Source organism: Taudactylus pleione, unplaced genomic scaffold (genome assembly GCF_031769625.1).
Source record: "Taudactylus pleione unplaced genomic scaffold, aTauple2 ptg000303l, whole genome shotgun sequence".
NCBI lineage: Eukaryota > Metazoa > Chordata > Amphibia > Anura > Myobatrachidae > Taudactylus > Taudactylus pleione.
In genome coordinates this window covers 3,815,856-3,839,851 of record NW_028284704.1, presented here as the reverse complement: position 1 = coordinate 3,839,851, position 23,996 = coordinate 3,815,856, and the positions used below count along the sequence as shown (strand labels likewise).

The window sequence follows — 23,996 nt, the reverse complement described above, 5'->3', positions numbered from 1 at the left end:
CTACTACTAGGGGCACTATATAAAGGGCACTGCATAGGGGGGACTATATACAGGGCACTGCATGGGGGGGACCTCTTCTGGGGACACTACATAAAGGGTACTGCATAGGGGGGGACTATTACTGGGGGCACTATATAAAGGGCACTGCATGGGGGGGACTACTACAAGGGGCACTATATAAAGGGCACTGCATGGGGGGGACTACTACTGGGGGCACTATATTAAGGGCACTGCGTGGCGGGGACTACTACTGGGGGCACTATATAAAGTGCACTGCATGGGGGGACTACTACTGGAGGCAGTATATAAAGGGCGCTGCATAGGGGGGGATTACTACAAGAGGCACTATATAAAGGGCACTGCATGTGGGGGACTACTACTGGGGGCACTATATAAAGGGGGACTACTACTGGAGGCACTATATAAAAGGCACTGCATAGGGGGGACTACTACTGGGGGCACTATATAAAGGGCACTGCATAGGGGGGGACTATATAAAGGGCACTGCATGGAGGGGACCACCTCTGGGGACATTACATAAAGGGCACTGCATAGGGGGGACTACTACTGGGGGCACTATATAAAGGGCACTGCATGGGGGGGGGACTTCTACTGGTGGCACTATATAAAGGGCACTGCATTGGGGGGACTACTACTGGGGGCACTATATAAAGGGCACTGCATGGGGGGGGACTACTACTGGGGGCACTATATAAACTGCACTGCATGGGGGGGACTACTACTGGAGGCAGTATATAAAGGGCACTGCATAGGGGGGGGATTACTACTGGGGGCACTATATAAAGGGCACTGCATGTCGGGGACTACTACTGGGGGCACTATATAAAGGGCACTGCATAGGGGGGACTACTACTGGGGGCACTATATAAAGGGCACTGCATAAAGGGGGACTACTACTGGAGGCACTATATAAAGGGCACTGCATAGGGGGGGGACTATAAAAGGGCACTACATGGGGGGGACCACTTCTGGGACACTACATAAAGGGCACTGCATGGGGGGACTACTACTGGGGGCACTGCAGAAAGGGCACTGCATAGGGGGGGACTACTACAGGGGGCACTATATAAAGGGCACTGCATGGGGGGGACTACTACTGGGGGCACTATATAAAGGGCACTGCATGGGGGGACTACTACTGGGGGCACTATATAAAGGGCACTGCATGGGGGGACTACTACTGGAGGCAGTATATAAAGGGCACTGCATAGGGGGGATTACTACAAGGGGCACTATATAAAGGGCACTGCATAGGGGGGACTACTACTGGGGGCACTATATAAAGGGCACTGCATAGGGGGGGACTATATAAAGGGCACTGCATGGGGGGGACCACTTCTGGGGACATTACATAAAGGGCACTGCATAGGGGGAACTACTATTGGGGGCACTATGTAAAGGGCACTGCATGGGGGGGACTACTACTGGTGGCACTATATAAAGGGCACTGCATGGGGGGGACTACTACTGGGGGCACTATATAAAGGGCACTGCATGGGGGGGACTACTACTGGAGGCAGTATATAAAGGGCACTGCATAGGGGGGGATTACTACTGGGGGCACTATATAAAGGGCACTGCATGTGGGGGACTACTACTGGGGGCACTATATAAAGGGCACTGCATAGGGGGGACTAATACTGGGGGCACTATATAAAGGGCACTGCATAAAGGGGGACTACTACTGGAGGCACTATATAAAGGGCACTGCATAGGGGGGGGGACTATATAAATGGCACTACATGGGGGGGACCACTTCTGGGACACTACATAAAGGGCACTGCATGGGGGGACTACTACTGTGGGCAATATATAAAGGGCACTGCATAGGGGGGGGATTACTACTGGGGGCACTATATAAAGGGCTCTGCATGGGGGGGACTACTACAGGGGGCACTATATAAAGGGCACTGCATGGGGGGACTACTACTGGAGGCACTATATAAAGGGCACTGCATGGGGGGGACTACTACCGGGGGCACTATATAAAGTGCACTGCATCGGGGGACTACTACTGGAGGCAGTATATAAAGGGCACTGCATAGGGGGGGATTACTACTGGGGGCACTATATAAAGGGCACTGCATGTGGGGGACTACTACTGGGGGCACTATATAAAGGGCACTGCATAGGGGGGGGACTACTACTGGGGGCACTACATAAGGGCACTGCATAGGGGGGGACTACTACTGGGGGCACTATAAAAAGGCACTGCATAGGGGGGGACTACTACTGGGGGCACTATATAAAGGGCACTGCATGGGGGGGACTACTACTGGGGGCACTATATAAAGTGCACTGCATGGGGGGACTACTACTGGAGGCAGTATATAAAGGGCACTGCATAGGGGGGGGATTACTACTGGGGGCACTATATATAGGGCACTGCATGTGGGGGACTACTACTGGGGGCACTATATAAAGGGCACTGCATAGGGGGGACTACTACTGGGGGCACTATATAAAGGGCACTGCATAAAGGTGGACTACTACTGGAGGCATTATATAAAGGGCACTGCATGGGGGGGACTACTACTGGGGTACTATATAAAGGGCCCTGCATAGGAGAGGACTACTACTGGGGGTACTATATAAACGGCACTGCATAGGGGGGGACTACTACTGGAGGCACTATATAAAGGGCACGGCATGGTGGGGACTACTACTGGGGGCACTATATAAATGGCACTGCATGGGGGGGACTACTACTGGGGGTACTATATAAAGGGCACTGTATAGGGGGGACTACTACTGGAGGCACTATATAGGCACGGCATGGGGGGACTACTACTGGGGGCACTATATAAAGGGCACTGCATGGGGGGGACTACTACTGGGGGTACTATATAAAGGGCACTGCATAGGGGGGACTACTACTGGAGGCACTATATAAAGGGCACTGAATAAGGGGGAACTACTACTGGGGGCACTACATAAGGGCACTGCATAGGGGGGGACTACTACTGGGGGCACTATAAAGGGCACTGCATAGGGGGGGACTGCTACTGGGGGCACTATATAAAGGGCACTGCATAGGGGAGGGCTACTACTGGTGGCACTATATAAAGGGCACTGCATAGGGGGGACTACTACTGGGGGCACTATATAAAGTGCACTGCATGGGGGGGACTACTACTGGGGGCACTATATAAAGGGCACTGCGTGGCGGGGACTACTACTGGGGGCACTATATAAAGTGCACTGCATGGGGGGACTACCACTGGAGGCAGTATATAAAGGGCACTGCATAGGGGGGGATTACTACTGGGGGCACTATATAAAGGGCACTGCATGTGGGGGACTACTACTGGGGGCACTATATAAAGGGCACTGCATAGGGGGACTACTACTGGGGGCACTATATAAAGGGGGACTACTACTGGAGGCACTATATAAAGGGCACTGCATGGGGGGACTACTACTGGGGGCACTATATAAAGGGCACTGCATGGGGGGACTTCTACAGGGGGCACTATATAAAGGGCACTGCATGGGGGGACTACTACAGGGGGCACTATATAAAGGGCACTGCATAGGGGGGACTACTACTGGGGGCACTATATAAAGGAGAACTACTACTGGAGGCACTATGTAAAGGGCACTGCATGGGGGGACTACTACTGGGGGCACTATATAAAGGGCACTGCATGGGGGGACTACTACAGGGGACACTATATAAAGGGCACTGCATGGGGGGACTACTACTGGGGGCACTATATAAAGAGCACTGCATGGGGGGACTACTACTGGAGGCAGTATATAAAGGGCACTGCATAGGGGGGATTACTACAAGGGGCACTATATAAAGGGCACTGCATGTGGGGGACTACTACTGGGGGCACTATATAAAGGGCACTGCATAGGGGGGACTACTACTGGGGGCACTATATAAAGGGGGACTTCTACTGGAGGCACTATATAAAGGGCACTGCATAGGGGGGACTACTACTGGGGGCACTATATAAAGAGCACTGCATGTGGGGGACTACTACTGGGGGCACTATATAAAGGGCACTGCATAAGGGGGACTACTACTGGGGGCACTATATAAAGGGCACTGCATAAAGGGGGACTACTACTGGAGGCACTATATAAAGGGCACTGCATACGGGGGGACTATATAAAGGGCACTACATGGGGGGGACCACTTCTGGGACACTACATAAAGGGCACTGCATGGGGGGACTACTACTGTGGGCAATATATAAAGGGCACTGCATAGGGGGGGGATTACTACTGGGGGCACTATATAAAGGGCTCTGCATGGGGGGGACTACTACAGGGGGCACTATATAAAGGGCACTGCATGGGGGGACTACTACTGGAGGCACTATATAAAGGGCACTGCATGGGGGGGACTACTACCGGGGGCACTATATAAAGTGCACTGCATCGGGGGACTACTACTGGAGGCAGTATATAAAGGGCACTGCATAGGGGGGGATTACTACTGGGGGCACTATATAAAGGGCACTGCATGTGGGGGACTACTACTGGGGGCACTATATAAAGGGCACTGCATAGGGGGGGACTACTACTGGGGGCACTACATAAGGGCACTGCATAGGGGGGGACTACTACTGGGGGCACTATAAAAAGGCACTGCATAGGGGGGGACTACTACTGGGGGCACTATATAAAGGGCACTGCATGGGGGGGACTACTACTGGGGGCACTATATAAAGTGCACTGCATGGGGGGACTACTACTGGAGGCAGTATATAAAGGGCACTGCATAGGGGGGGATTACTACTGGGGGCACTATATATAGGGCACTGCATGTGGGGGACTACTACTGGGGGCACTATATAAAGGGCACTGCATAGGGGGGACTACTACTGGGGGCACTATATAAAGGGCACTGCATAGGGGGGACTATATAAAGGGCACTGCATGGGGGGGGACCACTTCTGGGGACATTACATAAAGGGCACTGCATAGGGGGGACTACTATTGGGGGCACTATATAAAGGGCACTGCATGGGGGGGACTACTACTGGGGGCACTATATAAAGGGCACTGCATGGGGGGACTACTACTGGAGGCAGTATATAAAGGGCACTGCATAGGGGGAACTACTACTGGGGGCACTATATAAAAGGCACTGCATAGGGGGGACTACTACTGGGGGCACTATATAAAGGAGGACTACTACTGGAGGCACTATATAAAGGGCACTGCATAGGGGGGACTACTACTGGGGGCACTATATAAAGGGCACTGCATAGGGGGGACTACTACTGGGGGCACTATATAAAGGGGGACTACTACTGGAGGCACTATATAAAGGGCACTGCATAGGGGGGACTACTACTGGGGGCACTATATAAAGGGCACTGCATAGGGGGGGACTATATAAAGGGCACTGCATGGGGGGGACCACTTCTGGGGACCTTACATAAAGGGCACTGCATAGGGGGAACTACTATTGGGGGCACTATATAAAGGGCACTGCATGGGGGGACTACTACTGGTGGCACTATATAAAGGGCACTGCATGGGGGGGACTACTACTGGGGGCACTATATAAAGGGCACTGCATGGGGGGGACTACTACTGGAGGCAGTATATAAAGGGCTCTGCATAGGGGGGGATTACTACTGGGGGCACTATATAAAGGGCACTGCATGTGGGGGACTACTACTGGGGGCACTATATAAAGGGCACTGCATAAGGGGGACTACTACTGGGGGCACTATATAAAGGGCACTGCATAAAGGGGGACTACTACTGGAGGCACTATATAAAGGGCACTGCATAGGGGGGGACTATATAAAGGGCACTACATGGGGGGGACCACTTCTGGGACACTACATAAAGGGCACTGCATGGGGGGACTACTACTGGGGGCAATATATAAAGGGCACTGCATAGGGGGGGGATTACTACTGGGGGCACTATATAAAGGGCTCTGCATGGGGGGGACTACTACAGGGGGCACTATATAAAGGGCACTGCATGGGGGGACTACTACTGGAGGCACTATATAAAGGGCACTGCATGGGGGGGACTACTACCGGGGGCACTATATAAAGTGCACTGCATCGGGGGACTACTACTGGAGGCAGTATATAAAGGGCACTGCATAGGGGGGGATTACTACTGGGGGCACTATATAAAGGGCACTGCATAAGGGGGACTACTACTGGGGGCACTATATAAAGGGCACTGCATAAAGGGGGACTACTACTGGAGGCACTATATAAAGGGCACTGCATACGGGGGGACTATATAAAGGGTACTACATGGGGGGGACCACTTCTGGGACACTACATAAAGGGCACTGCATGGGGGGACTACTACTGGGGGCAATATATAAAGGGCACTGCATAGGGGGGGGATTACTACTGGGGGCACTATATAAAGGGCTCTGCATGGGGGGGACTACTACAGGGGGCACTATATAAAGGGCACTGCATGGGGGGACTACTACTGGAGGCACTATATAAAGGGCACTGCATGGGGGGGACTACTACCGGGGGCACTATATAAAGTGCACTGCATCGGGGGACTACTACTGGAGGCAGTATATAAAGGGCACTGCATAGGGGGGGATTACTACTGGGGGCACTATATAAAGGGCACTGCATGTGGGGGACTACTACTGGGGGCACTATATAAAGGGCACTGCATAGGGGGGACTACTACTGGGGGCACTATATAAAGGGGGACTACTACTGGAGGCACTATATAAAGGGCACTGCATAAGGGGGACTACTACTTGGGGCACTATATAAAGGGCACTGCATAGGGGGGACTATATAAAGGGCACTGCATGGGGGGGGACCACTTCTGGGGACATTACATAAAGGGCACTGCATAGGGGGGACTACTATTGGGGGCACTATATAAAGGGCACTGCATGGGGGGGACTACTACTGGGGGCACTATATAAAGGGCACTGCATGGGGGGACTACTACTGGAGGCAGTATATAAAGGGCACTGCATAGGGGGAACTACTACTGGGGGCACTATATAAAAGGCACTGCATAGGGGGGACTACTACTGGGGGCACTATATAAAGGAGGACTACTACTGGAGGCACTATATAAAGGGCACTGCATGGCGGGACTACTACTGGGGGCACTATATAAAGGGCACTGCATGGGGGGACTACTACAGGGGGCACTATATAAAGGGCACTGCATGGGGGGACTACTACTGGGGGCACTATATAAAGGGCACTGCATGGGGGGACTACTACTGGAGGCAGTATATAAAGGGCACTGCATAGGGGGGATTACTACAAGGGGCACTATATAAAGGGCACTGCATGTGGGGGACTACTACTGGGGGCACTATATAAAGGGCACTGCATAGGGGGGACTACTACTGGGGGCACTATATAAAGGGGGACTACTACTGGAGGCACTATATAAAGGGCACTGCATAGGGGGGACTACTACTGGGGGCACTATATAAAGGGCACTGCATAGGGGGGGACTATATAAAGGGCACTGCATGGGGGGGACCACTTCTGGGGACCTTACATAAAGGGCACTGCATAGGGGGAACTACTATTGGGGGCACTATATAAAGGGCACTGCATGGGGGGACTACTACTGGTGGCACTATATAAAGGGCACTGCATGGGGGGGACTACTACTGGGGGCACTATATAAAGGGCACTGCATGGGGGGGACTACTACTGGAGGCAGTATATAAAGGGCTCTGCATAGGGGGGGATTACTACTGGGGGCACTATATAAAGGGCACTGCATGTGGGGGACTACTACTGGGGGCACTATATAAAGGGCACTGCATAAGGGGGACTACTACTGGGGGCACTATATAAAGGGCACTGCATAAAGGGGGACTACTACTGGAGGCACTATATAAAGGGCACTGCATAGGGGGGGACTATATAAAGGGCACTACATGGGGGGGACCACTTCTGGGACACTACATAAAGGGCACTGCATGGGGGGACTACTACTGGGGGCAATATATAAAGGGCACTGCATAGGGGGGGGGATTACTACTGGGGGCACTATATAAAGGGCTCTGCATGGGGGGGACTACTACAGGGGGCACTATATAAAGGGCACTGCATGGGGGGACTACTACTGGAGGCACTATATAAAGGGCACTGCATGGGGGGGACTACTACCGGGGGCACTATATAAAGTGCACTGCATCGGGGGACTACTACTGGAGGCAGTATATAAAGGGCACTGCATAGGGGGGGATTACTACTGGGGGCACTATATAAAGGGCACTGCATGTGGGGGACTACTACTGGGGGCACTATATAAAGGGCACTGCATAGGGGGGACTACTACTGGGGGCACTATATAAAGGGGGACTACTACTGGAGGCACTATATAAAGGGCACTGCATAGGGGGGACTACTACTTGGGGCACTATATAAAGGGCACTGCATAGGGGGGACTATATAAAGGGCACTGCATGGGGGGGACCACTTCTGGGGACATTACATAAAGGGCACTGCATAGGGGGGACTACTATTGGGGGCACTATATAAAGGGCACTGCATGGGGGGGACTACTACTGGGGGCACTATATAAAGGGCACTGCATGGGGGGACTACTACTGGAGGCAGTATATAAAGGGCACTGCATAGGGGGAACTACTACTGGGGGCACTATATAAAAGGCACTGCATAGGGGGGACTATATAAAGGGCACTGCATGGGGGAGACTACTACTGGGGGCACTATATAAAGGGCACTGCATAAGGGCGGACTACTTCTGGGGGCACTATATAAAGGGCACTGCATAGGGGGAGGACTACTACTGGGGGCACTATATAAAGGGCACTGCATAGGGGGACCACAACTGGGTGCACTGAATGGGGGGGGGACTGCTACTGGAGGCACTATATAAGGGGCACTGCATAAGGGGGGTCTACTACTGGGGGCTTACTACTAGACGCACAAGGGACACTGTACTTTGAGCACTAAATAGGAAGGACCTCTACAAGGGTTACTGTATAATGGGAACTAATGGGGAGCTGCGCAAGGGGGACCACTACTGGGGGTACTGTACAAGGGCACTGCATAGGGCCTACTGTATAAGGAGCACTACAGGGGTTAAGATGCATATGGAAAGGAATGTTAAGCGTGTCCTGTCAACACGCCCCATTGTTAAGTGACCCTGCCCCTTGTGACCACACCCATTTTTTGCAACAAACGCCTTCGGCACGGGGGGGGGGGGCGGCTCCATTTTAAAATTTGCCCTCTGCTCCAAATACCTTAGTTATGCCACTGCATTCCAGAGATGGGGATGATGTCCCCCGTGCTGGGTTTAAGAAAGTCAGAGGCAGCTTTAATTGATAGAAGAGTCCACTCTTCCAAATTATATGGCTCCCTTGTGATTATTGCCTGCTGATCACCTGTGATGACCAGACAATGGGCCTGATTCAGCAAGGATCGCTATAGCGATTACGCACGCAGTCTCACTGCGAAGATATGCTAATGATTGGAGGGGGCAGTGACAGTCTCCGTTTCTCAACTCTTTTCCGTCATAACTTTTTTTTCTCAGCGCCTAGGTTTCATTGTTAGTTACTCTTCAGCAGGGCTGCCATGAGAAATTGTGGGGCCTGGTACTGACAAAATAGACAGCCCCCTCCTCTTCACGGGTATGGGGCAGAGGTGGGCAGAGCTGTGGATAATGTGGGTGGAGCTACTTCAGGGGTGGGGCATCAAAAACAAGATATAATTTGTGTGGCTACCACATAGAAAATCAGTGATATTGGTGTTGGAATGTGATGAGCGCTAACTTCAGAAAATGGCCTCAGCACAAGAGTGAAAAAAATCCTCATCAGCAGAGGTTAAAAAGGAAATAGAAAAAATGCTAAATCAGATTTACTTAGATTTAAAACCGCAATAGAAATTAATGCTATCTGTCTAAAGTCGCCCATACATCAGGCATCCAATCTTATGATCCGGCGATTGGATCGGAAACGCCGATCCGAAATGCCGACCAGCGGCCATTGATGTTCCACGATCCGTCACATGTTAAATATCACCGATGTGCCATTTTTTTGATCGTGATCGGCATATCTGTGAAATCACCGATCCTGCGGTGCAGGATCGCAGGAACGCATTGATCCGTCACTTATGTATGGGGGCCTAAAGATGCCGATGATCGGGTGGCTTTGAAAACATTCTGGTTAGTAAATCTATCCCTTTGTGTTAAGCTGGGTACACACATTGCCAACGAATCCGCCGATGGGCGACACAACGGCTTATCAGGAAAGCTATACAGACTTTCCAATTGGCTGATTGATGTGTGTTCCCTGACATCACAACTAGGTGGGCATCTGAATTTGCCTGCTCAGTTCAGCTGTCAGTTACCAGCGGTCCCTGTAGATATTTCGGCCATCTGTTGTTCTGCAGAGCACATGCGATATGGCTGTGAACTACGTCGTTTACAGACATAACGGGGGTACACACCCGCTGACGTGCTCGTGATATATAGCACAGTTGACATAAATACGCCCACTGCTGCCTTCTCATATCCGTCCAATATCACACTCCTGGTAATCATCGGTACCATCTAGGCAAATGAAGCAGTCAGGCAGCATCTACGGCAGGTCTGACCAGCCGCAAACACTGCAGCTCTCCTCACACGCAGAGAGGTCTCATGCTGCAAATGTAATCGCTACGGCTAATTTTTGCATGCACATTAAACGGCGTTGAAACTATCAGGCACGCCTGCGTTTACTTAACCGCCCGCCGTTACCTCTCCCAAAAGCTAACCACATAACACTTACTGCAGACCCTCCAACATGACCCATTCCATTAGGTACAAAATGCTCTGCTCCTGGACTTCTATCTTAATTGATGATTGCAGCCACCTGTGGTGAAACACATGTCTCATCAATTACCTACTCAACACAGGTGTCTGCAATCAAAAATTAGGTGGGAAGTCCAGAAGCTGAGCATTTGGTACCTGAGGGAAGGGGTCATGTTTGAGGGTAGGTTACTGCTGAATCAGGCCCTGAGACCTCTGCATTGCTATTATTATGTAGTATGGGAATCTCATTTACTGGCCTTTGCAGTGTGCTGGGCAATTCTGTGTTTTTTCTTGTCTAGATTAGCCCCTTCCTTATGGAGCGTACACACGGTCAGATTTGTCAGATGAACGACTGAACGATTAAACGATTTGAACGATTTGGACGATTTGACCAAAGTTTTGAACGATTTGAACGATTTGAACGATTGAACGATTTTTGACTGCATTAAAATGAATGGAATCGTCCAAGTCTGACTGCAAACCCATCAGATGTCAGATATCGTTATCTGACAAACGGGAACGCGCATCGTTGATCGTCCATCGTTCAGGCATGTCAGATATGAACGATTTTCCTTCAGATATGAACGACTGAACGATTTTTAAATCGTTATCGTCCATATCTGAAGAAAAAATCTGATCGTGTGTATGCACCATTACAAGCATCTTTGATGGAGCAATAAATTGATTTGAGCAACTGGCATTCTGTGTAGAACACCTTATTAAAACCAGGTGAAATGGAGACTTGGGGGTAAATTTTATCAAAGGTCGATTTTGCATTTTGAGTGATTTGAGGTGCGATTTTCATTCAATTTGTATTCGATTTTGCTTTTGGGTATTCACTAAAGGGCAAATTGAATGTAAAATCGAATTTCAAATCGAATTTTTAGTCAAAGCGGCCTCAAATCGACCATCGGAAAAACATTGGTACTTTTACATAGCCCAACACGCAAAACCCTTATTTACTATCATTCGATTTGAAATCGACCTCAAAATCGGACTTCAAATCGAACTTCAAATCACCAAATGAATAGACCTGTTTCATGCTTTCGATTTGAGCATGAGCAGGTCGGATTGACACAGATACATGCAGACGTCAGTGAGATGCCTGCGTGTATCTGACTGTAAAAAGTAATTAAACAGTTAAGCTGCATACACACACAACGATTTTTTTAATGAACGATTTTAGTAAACGATTTTTTCCCTTGAAAAAATTTACTAAAATCGTTTACTAAAGTTGTTCATTTACTAAATGTCATGAACCATTTTTATGAACTACAAACGATTTTTGCATATTCCCTTAATGAAAATCGTTGAGTTGACAAGTCTAACTGAACGACAAACTACAAACGACAAACTACAAATGTGAACGCGCATGAACGATAATCGTTCATCGTTTGACTCAGAAAGTGAACGATTTTTGCCATCAATTATCGTTAAACGATATCGTTTAACGATAATCATTAAAAAAATCGTTGTGTGTGTATGCACCTTTAAAGTTAAAAAAAAAATTGACGTGAGGTCCACCCCAAAACAGAACCAGCCCCGGACTGTTCATACCCAGGTCTGGTTGACTAAGTACAGGGAAAAAATTACGTAGGGTCTCCCTGTAATTCACAGAAGCAGCCCTGGACCCTTTCTAATGGGGGACTGATGCCACAGCCAGGGGAGCCCTATCACCGGGCCCCCCAGCTGCAGCATCAGCCCTGACCGCTAGTCAGCCCAGGCCAGGGATCCCTGGGGAGTTGGAGACCCTTCCAATAAAGGGGTCTCCCTCTCCAGGGCACCCCTAGGCTAGGCTAATGTGTTAGTGTAGTGTAAAAATAGAAGAATAAAAACATTGTCTTTACAGTACAACTGCAGGTCCCAGCAAGCCTCCCCCGCATGCTTGTACTTGGAGAACTACAAGTACCAGCATGCAGGGCATTAAGGGCCCACTGGGACCTGTAGTTCACCTGTAAAGAAATGTTGAAAGAAACACACACACCTTACACAGTATAAGTTTAATACATACATACATACACACTCACACATACTCACCTATATTACCTCCAGTGGTCCCCTTGTCCAGTAGGCATCCACGGTATTGTTAAAATAACAATACGATAAACGCGACCCTTGTACATAAGCAATAACCATCCTAAAAAGGATGATTATTCCTTCCCGAATGAAGCGCACAGACGCGGATTCCTCCCTTGAAGGTCCGGGTCTGAGCGTTCATTGCCTGAGAGAGGTCAGGCGCCGCCTCTCAGCCAATGAACGGCTCCCTCCATTGAACTCAATGGTGGGAACCGCAAGATAAACTTTAGTTACCCTGTGGCTCCCACCGTTGAGTTCAATGGAGGGAGCCGTTCATTGGCTGAGAGGCGGCGCCTGACCTCTCAGCCAATGAACGCTCTGAACCGGACCTTCAAAGGAGGAAGCCACGTCTGTGCGCTTCATTTGGGAAGGTATATTCATCCTTGTTAGGATGAATATTGCTAAGTACGCATTTATCGTTTTGTTATTTTAAGAAGACCCATGGAATGGGTCATGTTGGAGGGTAGAGTATAGAATGTTGTGATATATGACTAAATTGATCCTGAAACTAATTGTAAATAATAACGCAAGAAAAAAAATGTATGCATCTATTTTACTCCTTTTCTCATGTCTCAGGTATGTGATATCCACATTCCTGTAATCTTCATACTCTGAACTTTATTCATTCAACTTATTTAAATGTATGTGATATCTTAAATTGTTGCAATAGCCATTACCTATTTTTGTGATGTTGTCAGTGAAGCATGGTTTATGATGGCATACTGGGCTGTTGTTTACATAGTCAAACACAAGGCAATTTAACACCTTAAGGCCCCCATACACTGCACGATACACGTGCCGATCCGACGGATCGGCGCAATATAGGTGCTATATCGTGCCGTGTATGGGCACGATATCCTACCTGATATCGTGCTGCGTGCTCCCGTGGGGTCGTACATCGCATCCCCAAATCTTCCTGCAGAACCATCTGACCTGGGATGCGATGTACGATCCCATTCAAATGGAGGAGGGGGGAGCCGGGATATCATGCGGTCAGCGGGGACCGCACGATTGCCGGCGGTGACAGCATGATCCGTCTGCCGACGGATCGGCAGTCGCCCTACCCAGTGCGTTGCACCGTGCATGGGCACCATTAGGTCAACTGTCTCAGATGTAGCCTGTGTTAATCAGCCACAGTATATCTTACTAGTTAGATCTAAGAGAGCTGTGCTTAATTGAGCTTTGCATCCCTTGCACGAAGTAGCTTATGCACAAAGTATCCAAAATTAACAGTTAAAAAAACTGTTGCACAAACATTGAACAACATCAAAAAGCAGGTGATTTCTAAATGGAAACTATATGTATTTTGTATTCTAAATCATCATGTACCAAATATTATTCATTCTTATTTCACTCCATGGCATGTTCTCTAAGGCTATTACATCCTTCACTCTCCCTGCAGCCCACCCCTCTGTGCACATTGCTGCCTCAATAATCTACACCCCTCTTGTGAATTCACATGAGCTATTTACTTATCTTTCTAAATAGACAATAACATCCACAACCTGACGCCATAAAAAACTTTCATACAAAACCCACAACTATATTTATATATCTCTCCTTCTACTTCTATTAGCTGGTGATATATCACCAAATCCAGGCTTTCACACATGCCCTACTCACAACGCAATATAAATCCAGCAAACCTCAGACACATCACATGCCTCCCATCACCCTCCAAAACACTGAAATGTGCCTTATGGAATGCACACTTTGTCTGCAACAAACCAACATCCACCCATGACCTCTTTATTTCAAATAACCTCAATCTTCTGGCATTAACAGAAACATGGCTCACACAAACAGACACTTCCTCCCCTGCAGCGCTCTCACATGGTGGCCTACACTTCACACACACCTCCAGGCCTGGTAACAGTAAAGGAGGTGGAGTAGGAATACTACTGTCCCAATCTTTTACATACACAGTTCTCCCACAGGTACCATCCCTTACATTTACATCATTTGAAGTACATTCTATTAGGACTTTCTCTCCTTTCTCTCTGCACATTTCTGCTATCTATCGCCCACCTAGACCACCCAATCAATTTCTGGAAAATTTTTCTGCCTGGCTCCCTCACTTCCTATCTTCTGACATCTCCATTATCATCATGGGTGATTTCAATATCCCCATTGACAGTCCACAATCCCCTCATGCCTCCAAACTTCTCTCCTTAACATCCTCTCTTGGCCTCTCCCAATGGACTGACTTCTCTACTCATCAAGATGGCCACTGCCTTGATCTCGTATTTACCAGACTATGCTCAGTCTCTGATTTCACTAATTCTCCTTTCCCTCTCTCAGATCATAACCTTATCACCTGCACACTCTCCTCCATTAACGTCAACCTCAATGCCAAGTAAATCAACCAAACCTCCTCAAACCCACAGAGATATTAATGCTATTCATTTTCAATAACTATCCACCTCTCTGCAACAATCACTCTTACCTATTTCTAATTTCACTTCTCCTGAGACTGCTGTATCACACTTGAACCAGACCCTAGAACTAGCCCTTGAAGTGGCTCCAGCTACCCATCACATTCCGCGTAGACTTAGACGTCAACCATGGCATTCCAAATTCACAAGACGCCTACAAAAACTCTCATGTAAAGTAGAACGTCAGTGGCAAAAGTCTCATACTCCAAGTGACTTCCTTACATATAAGACTATCTACCACTCTTATCGTAATGCACTGGATAATGCCAAACAGACATATTTCCAATCTGTTATCTCTGCCCAAGCCTCTAACCCCAAGCAACATTTTAATACATTTACATTACTACATTACTACCCCTCCGTCACCCAACCCACCTGCTACTATCAGTGCACAAGAGCTTGCTTCCTATTTCAAGAACAAGATTGATAATAAACAAAATGAAATGGTATGCACTTCCTCAGCCAGGTACTTGTTCAATTCTCTTCCTGAACCCAGTGGCATGTTCTCATCATTTGACCCCACTAATGAAGATGAAGTATCTACACTCTTCTCATCCTCCTACTCTACTACCTCTCCTCTTGATCCTATGCCCTCACATATCAGTAAAGCTCTGTCTCCTGTGCTCATTCCACACTTAACTAAATCTGTAATCTATCTTTCTCTACTGGTATCTTTCCATCACTGTTCAAGCATGCAGTGATCACTCCCATTTTGAAAAAAAAAACAATTCTGACCCTAACTCTCTCTCAAATTACCGTCCTATCTCCCAGCTACCTTGCCACTCCAAGCTACTGGAGAGACTTGCCTACACTCGCCTCACACACTTTCTTAACACCCACAACTTATTGGACCCACTTCAGTCAAGCTTTCGTTCTCAACACTCCACTGAGACAGCACTGACTAAGGTAGTAAGTGATCTGGTCACTGCCAAGGCTAAAGGCCATTATTCACTTTTAATTCTTCCAGATCTCTCTGCTGCCTTTGACACTGTTGACCCCTCTCTTCTCATACAAACACTACAATCCCTAGGTCTTCAAGACACAGCCCTTTCTTGGTTCTCATCCTACCTATCTAATCGCTCTTTCACTGTTCGCTTTTCTGATTCTACCTCCACTTCGCTACTTCTATCAGTTGGAGTACCACAAGGCTCAGTATTAGGTCCTCTGCATTTCTCAATCTATACCACCTCTCTTGGCAAACTAATTAGCTCTTTTGGTTTTCAGTATCATCTGTACGCAGACGATATTCAAATTTACCTATCCTCCCCAGATTTGTCACCATCTGTGCTGGTCCATGTTACTGAATGTCTCTCTGCCATTTCATCTTGGTTTTCATCTCCGCACCTCAAACTTAATATATCCAAAAAAGAATGAATTATATTTCCACCGGCCAATAGTAGTTACCAACCTGATATCTCTATCACTGTTGACAACTCGACAATCAACCCCACCCCACAAGCTCGCTGCCTAGGTGTCATCCTTGACTCTGAACTGTCTTTTGTTCCCCACATTCAATCTGTCTCTAAATCCTGTTACATACATCTAAAAAACATAGCCAAAATTTGACCATATCTTACGCCAGACACTGCAAAAACTCGAATACATGCACTCATTATTTCCCGCATTGACTATTGCAATAGTCTCCTTATTGGTCTTTCCAAAAACAGGCTCTCCCCACTACAATCCATTTTGAATGCAGCTGCGAGGTTGTTCTTTCTCACCAAACGTTCAGTGTCTGCTGATCCACTCTGCCAGTCCCTCCATTGGCTGCCGGTCTTCTGCCGTATTAAATTTAAAATACTTACACTCACACATAAAGCTATTAACCAAACCATACCAACATACATCTCTTCACACATCTCAAAATATGTTCCAAGCCGACATCTCCGCTCTGCACAAGATCTGCGTCTCTCATCCCCGCGCACTACTTGTTCCCATGCACGGGTACAGGACTTTTTTCGGGCTGTACCCACCCTGTGGAATGCCCTCCCATGCATAATAAGACTTTCCACTAGTTTCCAAACATTCAAGCGTTATCTGAAAACTCACCTCTTCAGACAAGCTTATCAAATTCCAGAACTGCCCACCTAACCTTTTTTTATAGCTTCCCTATCTAACTCTCTTCTCATAGTAAACACCTATCACATCTTCTCTTTCTTCAATTTAACATCCTCCTAACCCTAGGCCAACTTTCCAGTGTGATTGGCTTATACAGCCCACCAAGAACATCTGCAAACGGGCTGGACCAATTTGCAATATGTAGCACCTATCCTTGTGTATCAACACCTATTTCCCTATAGATTGTAAGCTTGCGAGCTGGACCCTCTTACTCTTATGTATGTCTTTTACGTATGTCTTGTATGTATGTATGTCTTTTACCCAGTAAAATGTTAATGTTGATTCAAATTGTAAAGCGCAACGGAATTTGCTGCGCTATATAAGAAACTGTTAATAAATAAATAATAATACTCTCTTGGAATTAAAAGAACCTTTCACCTCTCTAGTGAAGGAGGATATCAGGTGACAAAGCTCAAACAAAAATGAATCGCTCCATGCTCCGATGCTGAAGTAGATGGAGAGGCTGCAGAATACTGGCAAGTCCTCTCCACAGTAATACCCCTTTTATACTAAAGTCCTGGGTCTGACCCAGGATTTGGAACACTGTTCCAAATCAAGTCAGATCCGGGACATACCCCTTTTACATCCCGTCGCCAATCCAGGTTATTCCCGGATCGCCATTGTTCATACTGCACCCAGGTGGGACACTCCACCAAAACAATGGTCTCACAAATCGATAAATGCTCCTCACCTGGAATGAGTGGCATAAAGAAAGGTCCACCAGATGACAGGATGGATGAGTCCACGATGGAGTGTCCCACCTTGGGGGGGTTACCTGTGGATTTTTTAAGATTTTTATGAACTCTTTCTGCTATGAAATACATTTTTATGGAGAATGCCTTTTTATTGTTGTATGCTGCTTCATGAATTTCAACTATGAGGTCATTTCTCGTATATGGTCTCTGATTGGAAGCACAAAGAAACCTTTCGAGGAACGTCTACACCTGTACGGTGAGCTCAGGGCCTGATTCAGAGCCAGACGCTCTTTCAGAGCCAGCTCGCTCTGAATCAGTGCCCTCCCTATCTTTTTTTAGAGTGGCCTCCTGGCCGCTCGCATAGCTGTGGGTGACCATCGCGACCATCGGCTTGCGACGAGACCCTTGTGGTAGGGTCTCGTCTTCCACCAGCACTGGAGTGCTTTTGGCTCTACTAGAGCCAAAAGCACTCCCACTGACTCCGTCAGGCAGCAACGCCCCCGGCACGCCCACCAAAGGGGGCGTGCTGTCACTCAACATTGACAGCACGCCCCCTTTGTAGCGAGACCCATAACGACAGCTTGCCCGTTGCTATGCGGGTCTCGCGCATGCGCACTTGGCCAACATCGACCCGCTTGTGAGCGCTCACGAGCGGGACTGAATCAGGCCCTCAGTCCCAAAAGGGACATTGTTTGTGCTAGATGCATGCCTGCTGTTAACGTGTGGTGAACACTAAAGGGGATGCAGTCAGGAAGACGACGGTCGAAATGCCGACTGCCGGCTTCCCGACTGTCTAATCCCGGCAAGGTACTAATGACAGGCGTCGAAAGCCTGTCATTAGACCTACGCCGGGAGCCTGACGCCCGGCATACCGAATGAAGGTAAGCCGGGCGCGGACAGCCACGGGGGGAGGGGGAGGTTTTAGGGCTCCCGAGGGAGGCACCGCCCCTAGAGGGTTAGGGTTATGCTAGGGGAAGTTAGGGTTAGGTACCCCCGGGGGAACGTTAGGGTTAGGCACCACCCTGGGAGACAGGGTTAAGCTGCGGTGAAGGGGGGGGTTAGGTTTAGGCACTTAGAGGGGGGTTAGGATTAGGCACTTAGGGGGAGGTTAGGGTTAGGCACCCCTAAGGGAGTGTTAGGGGGGGGAGTAAGGTTAGCGATACTTACCTTAATTATGCGGCCGGAGCAGGGGATGGCTGGCAACTTTTAGCCTGAGGGGAAAATGCATGCAGGCGGCCCTGGCAGAGGAGTAGCGTGTAGCCAGGGTGCCCGAAGAACGTGCGTGCTACGGCGCCCCCCCCCAAGTGTTCCAGGGAGGAGGCGGGTCCATATGGGATTAATAAAGTAAAAATAAAGATTAGGGGCAGCCCCGTCATGGTGCCCATATGCAGTGTCCCCCTGTGCCCCAGGAGAGGACCCCCTTATGCAGGCCTCCAGTAGTGATCCCCCCTATGCAGTGCCCCTTATACAGTGCCCCCAGTAGTGGTCCCACCTATGCAGTGCCCCTAGTGCCACCAGTAGTAAGCCCCTTATATAGTGCCCCCAGTAGTGGTACCCCCTATGCAGTGCCCCTTATATAGTGCCCCCAGTAGCAGTCCACCCTCATGCAGTGCTCCCAATAGTGGTAACCCTTATTCAGTGCCCCTTAAATAGTGGTCCCAGTCGTAGTCTCCCCCCTATCCAGTATCCCCAGTATTGCCCTTTTTATAGAGCTCCCAGCAGTGGTCCCTCGATGCAGTGCCCCCAGTGGTAGTCCCCTCCCCCCTATGTAGTGCCCCAAGTAGTAGTCCCCTCCCCCCTATGCAGTGCCCCTAGTAGTTGTCCCCTCCCCTTGTAGTGCCCCTAGTAGTAGTAGTCCCCCCTTGTAGTGCCCCTAGTAGTAGTAGTCCCCCCTTGTAGTGCCCCCAGTAGTAGTCCCCCCTTGTAGTAGTAGTCCCCCCCTTGTAGTGCCCCCAGTAGTAGTCCCCCCAGTTGTAGTCCTCCCCTTGAAGTGCCCCCAGTAATAATCCCCAGTAGTGGTCTCCACCTTGCAGTGCCGCCAGTAGTGGTCCCCCCTTGTAGTGCCCCCCCTTGTAGTGCCCCCCGTAGTGATCTCCCCCTTGTAGTTCCCCCAGTAGTGGTCTCCCTCTTGTAGTGCCCCCAGTAGTAGTCCCTCCCTCTTGTAGTGCCCCCAGTAGTGGTTCCTCCTTTGTAGTGCCCCCAGTAGTAGTAGTATCCCTCCTTGTAGTGCCCCCAGTAGTAGTAGTCCCCCTCTTGTATTGCCCCCAGTAGTAGTAGTCCCCCTCTTGCAGTGCCTCCAGTAGTGGTTCCCCCCTTGTAGTGCCCCCAGTAGTAGTAGTCCCCCCCATGTAGTGCCTGCCCCTCCCCAGTAGACACACGTAATTAAAAAAAAAAAAACACCTCAATCCCCGCTCCCGCCGTCGCCATCCGCTCCTCCGTCTGTCCTTCCCGGGCCGGGCCGCTCTGCATTATGGGAGAGACATCATGACGCCTCTCCCATTGCCCACTGTGGGAGCCGGAAGATGGAGCGGCTCCTGCAGTGGGCGCAGCAGCAGTCAGTGAGAGTCTGACAGACTCTCATCGGCTGCTGATCAAATCAAACACAGCTGCCAGTGCCGGCGGCTGTGTGTTTGTCACTTGTGTAGCGCTGACCGAACTCCGTCTGGTCAGCGCTACACACGTGGTGCAGTCTGTGGTGCACCCTGCCCCCCGGCCCAGCCCGTCACTGCGCCGGAGGTATTACATACTGATTCCCACTAAAGATACCTTTCAGGGAATGCATCTCACTGTGATTAGGTGGGTGGAGAAAAGTTCTCCACCTTTAGATACAGAGTGTATATAGACTGTGGATTAACTACGTGCTTTTTTTCTTCTATGAGATGTAATACCAACATCTGAATTTAGAAGAGATCATCCTAATGATAGCGAATTTGGGTGCTGTGGCTGCAGTCAGGGAGCGCAGGACGCTTGAACATTTCTTTGTATGGGTCAATATCTCTCCGGAGGTCTTCCGTCCCCTTGTGGAATCGATGCCCCGTTGAGTTGCTGCATTTCGCCAGGCTAGAGGGGGTCTTGCAGAATACTAGCCATCTATCCCATGACTTTTGCCACTTCAGTGTCTTCTAGCTTTTGTAATCGTACCTGTTATCTGCATAGACAGTGACGGTTTATTTAATGACCCAGATAATTTTTTTAATAAACTCTGGAGAATTTTTTTTTTATATAAAATACCAATTTGTTTTGCAATTCCCCCATGTGTGATAAACCATAGGATGCATGTGCATACCTGATTCCATGGAACTTTATGTACAAGGGAGAGATGTTTCCTGGAAATGACTTGGAATCATACGGTCACTCTCCAGCCCCTGCAGCACAGCTCCCCCCCAAGCCCAGTGTACTGAACAAGAGGCTGGGCTGAGCTTACACACTGAGCAGTGTGCAGGCCGGGCTATACCAGCATTTGTCTTTTCTTTTCTAACGGAACATGATGTTACTGAGCACTGTCTGCCTGGTTCTGCTGGCCTCCTCTGTGCCCATGACTGCCCTGTCTGAAGGGCAAACTTGTAAGTAATGTCAGTTTGACTTTATTTTCTTCCTCTCTTTAGGCACTTACTTGTTTCTATGTTATTGAGCATAGTAATATTTAGTCAAGATAAAACATCCAGGAAGCTTTAGAATTCTGTAACTCAGTGACTCAGGAGCAGTCTGCTCACACACAGCGAATTATTTTGATGAAGTAATATATATAAGAGCATTAATTGCATCTTAGTGTCTGAGAGGAATGTAATCCAGCGTACGTTTGTGTATCCTGTGATCTGAGAGGATGTTCAGCTGAGCGCTTAGCCTGTGGCCTGTAAACATTGATCAAAAGTTCATATCACGTATCTAGTTTGTTCCCGGTATTGTTCACGGACATCCTGTTGTTTTTCACAGATGCAACTCTCTAGAGCAAGGATTGTACTGCAGATTGGATTATTTATTTTATACTGTCACTTGTATGTTATTCTCCTTGTCTTTTCCTTCTGTTTATTGCTCTTAACAATACAAATCCCTTTGGAAATGGTTATTCAATTCTGGCAAACTGTTGTCTAAACTCTGAGCCTGATTCAGAGCCGGACGCTCTGACCAGAGCGCTCGCTCTGAATCAGGGCCCTCCTACCTAAACTTGGAGCGGCCTCCTGGCCACTCGCATAGATGTGGTTGACCACCCACAGCATATGCGAGCGGCCAAAAAGATGGTCGCGATGGTCAAGACCATCGCGACCATCGGGCTTGCGACGAGACCCTGCGGTAGGGTCTCGGTGACCGCAAGCCCTGGAGTGATTTTGGCTCTATCAGAGCCAAAATCACTCCCACTGACATCACTAGTGATGTCAGTGGGGCCGGACCCAGATGGTAGGCGTTCCCATAGGAACGCCTCCGTCTGGCAGCCACGCCCCCGGCATGCCCACCAAAGGGGGCGTGCTGTCACTCAGTGTCGACAGCACGCCCCCTTTGGTGCGAGACCCGGAGCGACGGCTTCCCCGTCGCTAGCCGGGTCTCGCGCATGCGCACGATGGAGCAGCCTCCGTCGTGCGCATGCGCAGTAGGGCACCATCGACCCGCTTGCGAGCGCTCGCGAGCGGGTCTGAATCAGGCCCTCTGTGTCATCCCTGCCTGTCTGCCTCTCTCCGATAGATTGTAAGCTCTCACAAGCAGGGCCCTCTTCCCTCAGGTGCTTTGCCTTCCAAACCTTTGGGTTCAGCTTGCATGGCTTTTGTGGGCATTACGACTGCAAATATAGCATTTAGTATATAGCTTGTATCTCATGTTCTGCAATGTTATGTACTGTAAATCTTTTGCACTGTTTCTCTTTAAGGCCCCCGTGTATCAATGATCACTTTTGCAACGCGATCAGGGAATGCCAGTAACGCCCATGATCGCATTGCAGAATGCGATCATAGCGGCCGGATGTATCATCCGGGACATGCAGGGACGCGGGCTCTGATTGGAGCCCTCCCGCGATGTCTCTGGAGAGCTGCCGGCCAGTGCAGGGCGTGCTGCAAGTTCACAGTCTGAACATGCACACCCGCAATTGCCGGGTAGGGTTCCGCCGAATCCCTCCGCTGGCTAATTATGTGCGCTGTAGCCTATAGGTTGCGGGGACCAATATCTGGAATGCATCGCATATCGCATCGGATATTGGTAAATTTGGCAGCATCGCTTCCCCCATAGAAACCTATGGGGGAGGCGGCTGCCAGCGGCACTGGAGAAATCACAGCAGGTATCGGAGATACCTGCTATGGTCCCGCCTTAATAAATACGGGGGTTACTTAATATTTGAGATAAACCACCAAAAACGGGTGTTTTCAAGGATTATGGGGCATATGTATCAAAGCTTGATGTGAGATAAATTGTGAAATATATATCACCAGCCAATCAGCTCCAAACTATCATGTCTTAAACACAGCCTGCAAAATGTAAGTTAGAAGCTGATTGGTTGGTAATATATATCTCACAATTTTATGTCACATCAAGCTTTGATACATATGCCCCTATACCTCAAATACACTTTGATAAATGGGCCCCTAAGTACTTTGTAAGGCGCTGCGGACCCCTTGTGGTGCCATATAAATAAAGCATGCTAATAATAATAATCATTATTATTATTATTATTATTATTATTATTATTATTATCCTTAATTTATAAAGGTTCCGCAGCGCCTTACACAGTACATAAATGAGCACACAAGAAAAACAGTTATTAGCCGTACAATACAATGCAGGACAAGGACATGGTTTATAGACATAGCTGCATAACACAAGCAGCAGGACATAAGCAACCAAGTGTTAGGTGCTGTTGTGGGGAGTTAGGAGTAAATGATACTATCTGTAGGGGGAGGAGAAGCAC

At 48.9% G+C, this 23,996-nt stretch overlaps 1 protein-coding gene across 3 annotated transcripts in view; it reads left to right on the top strand.

The window, feature by feature from the left end:
• The first annotated feature begins 10,920 nt into the window (after window positions 1-10,920).
• The window catches only part of PROS1 (protein S), an 83,146-nt gene continuing 70,070 nt past the window's right edge, over window positions 10,921-23,996 (top strand). For 2 of the 3 annotated variants that reach the window (XM_088442050.1, XM_088442049.1), the window contains exon 1: window positions 21,511-21,669. In XM_088442050.1, the coding sequence (XP_088298176.1) occupies window positions 21,591-21,669 (79 nt within the window). In that variant the 5' untranslated portion in view covers window positions 21,511-21,590. Of the gene's footprint in view, window positions 10,964-21,510; window positions 21,670-23,996 lie in introns of those variants that run through there. The other variant, XM_088442051.1, reaches the window with a different exon arrangement.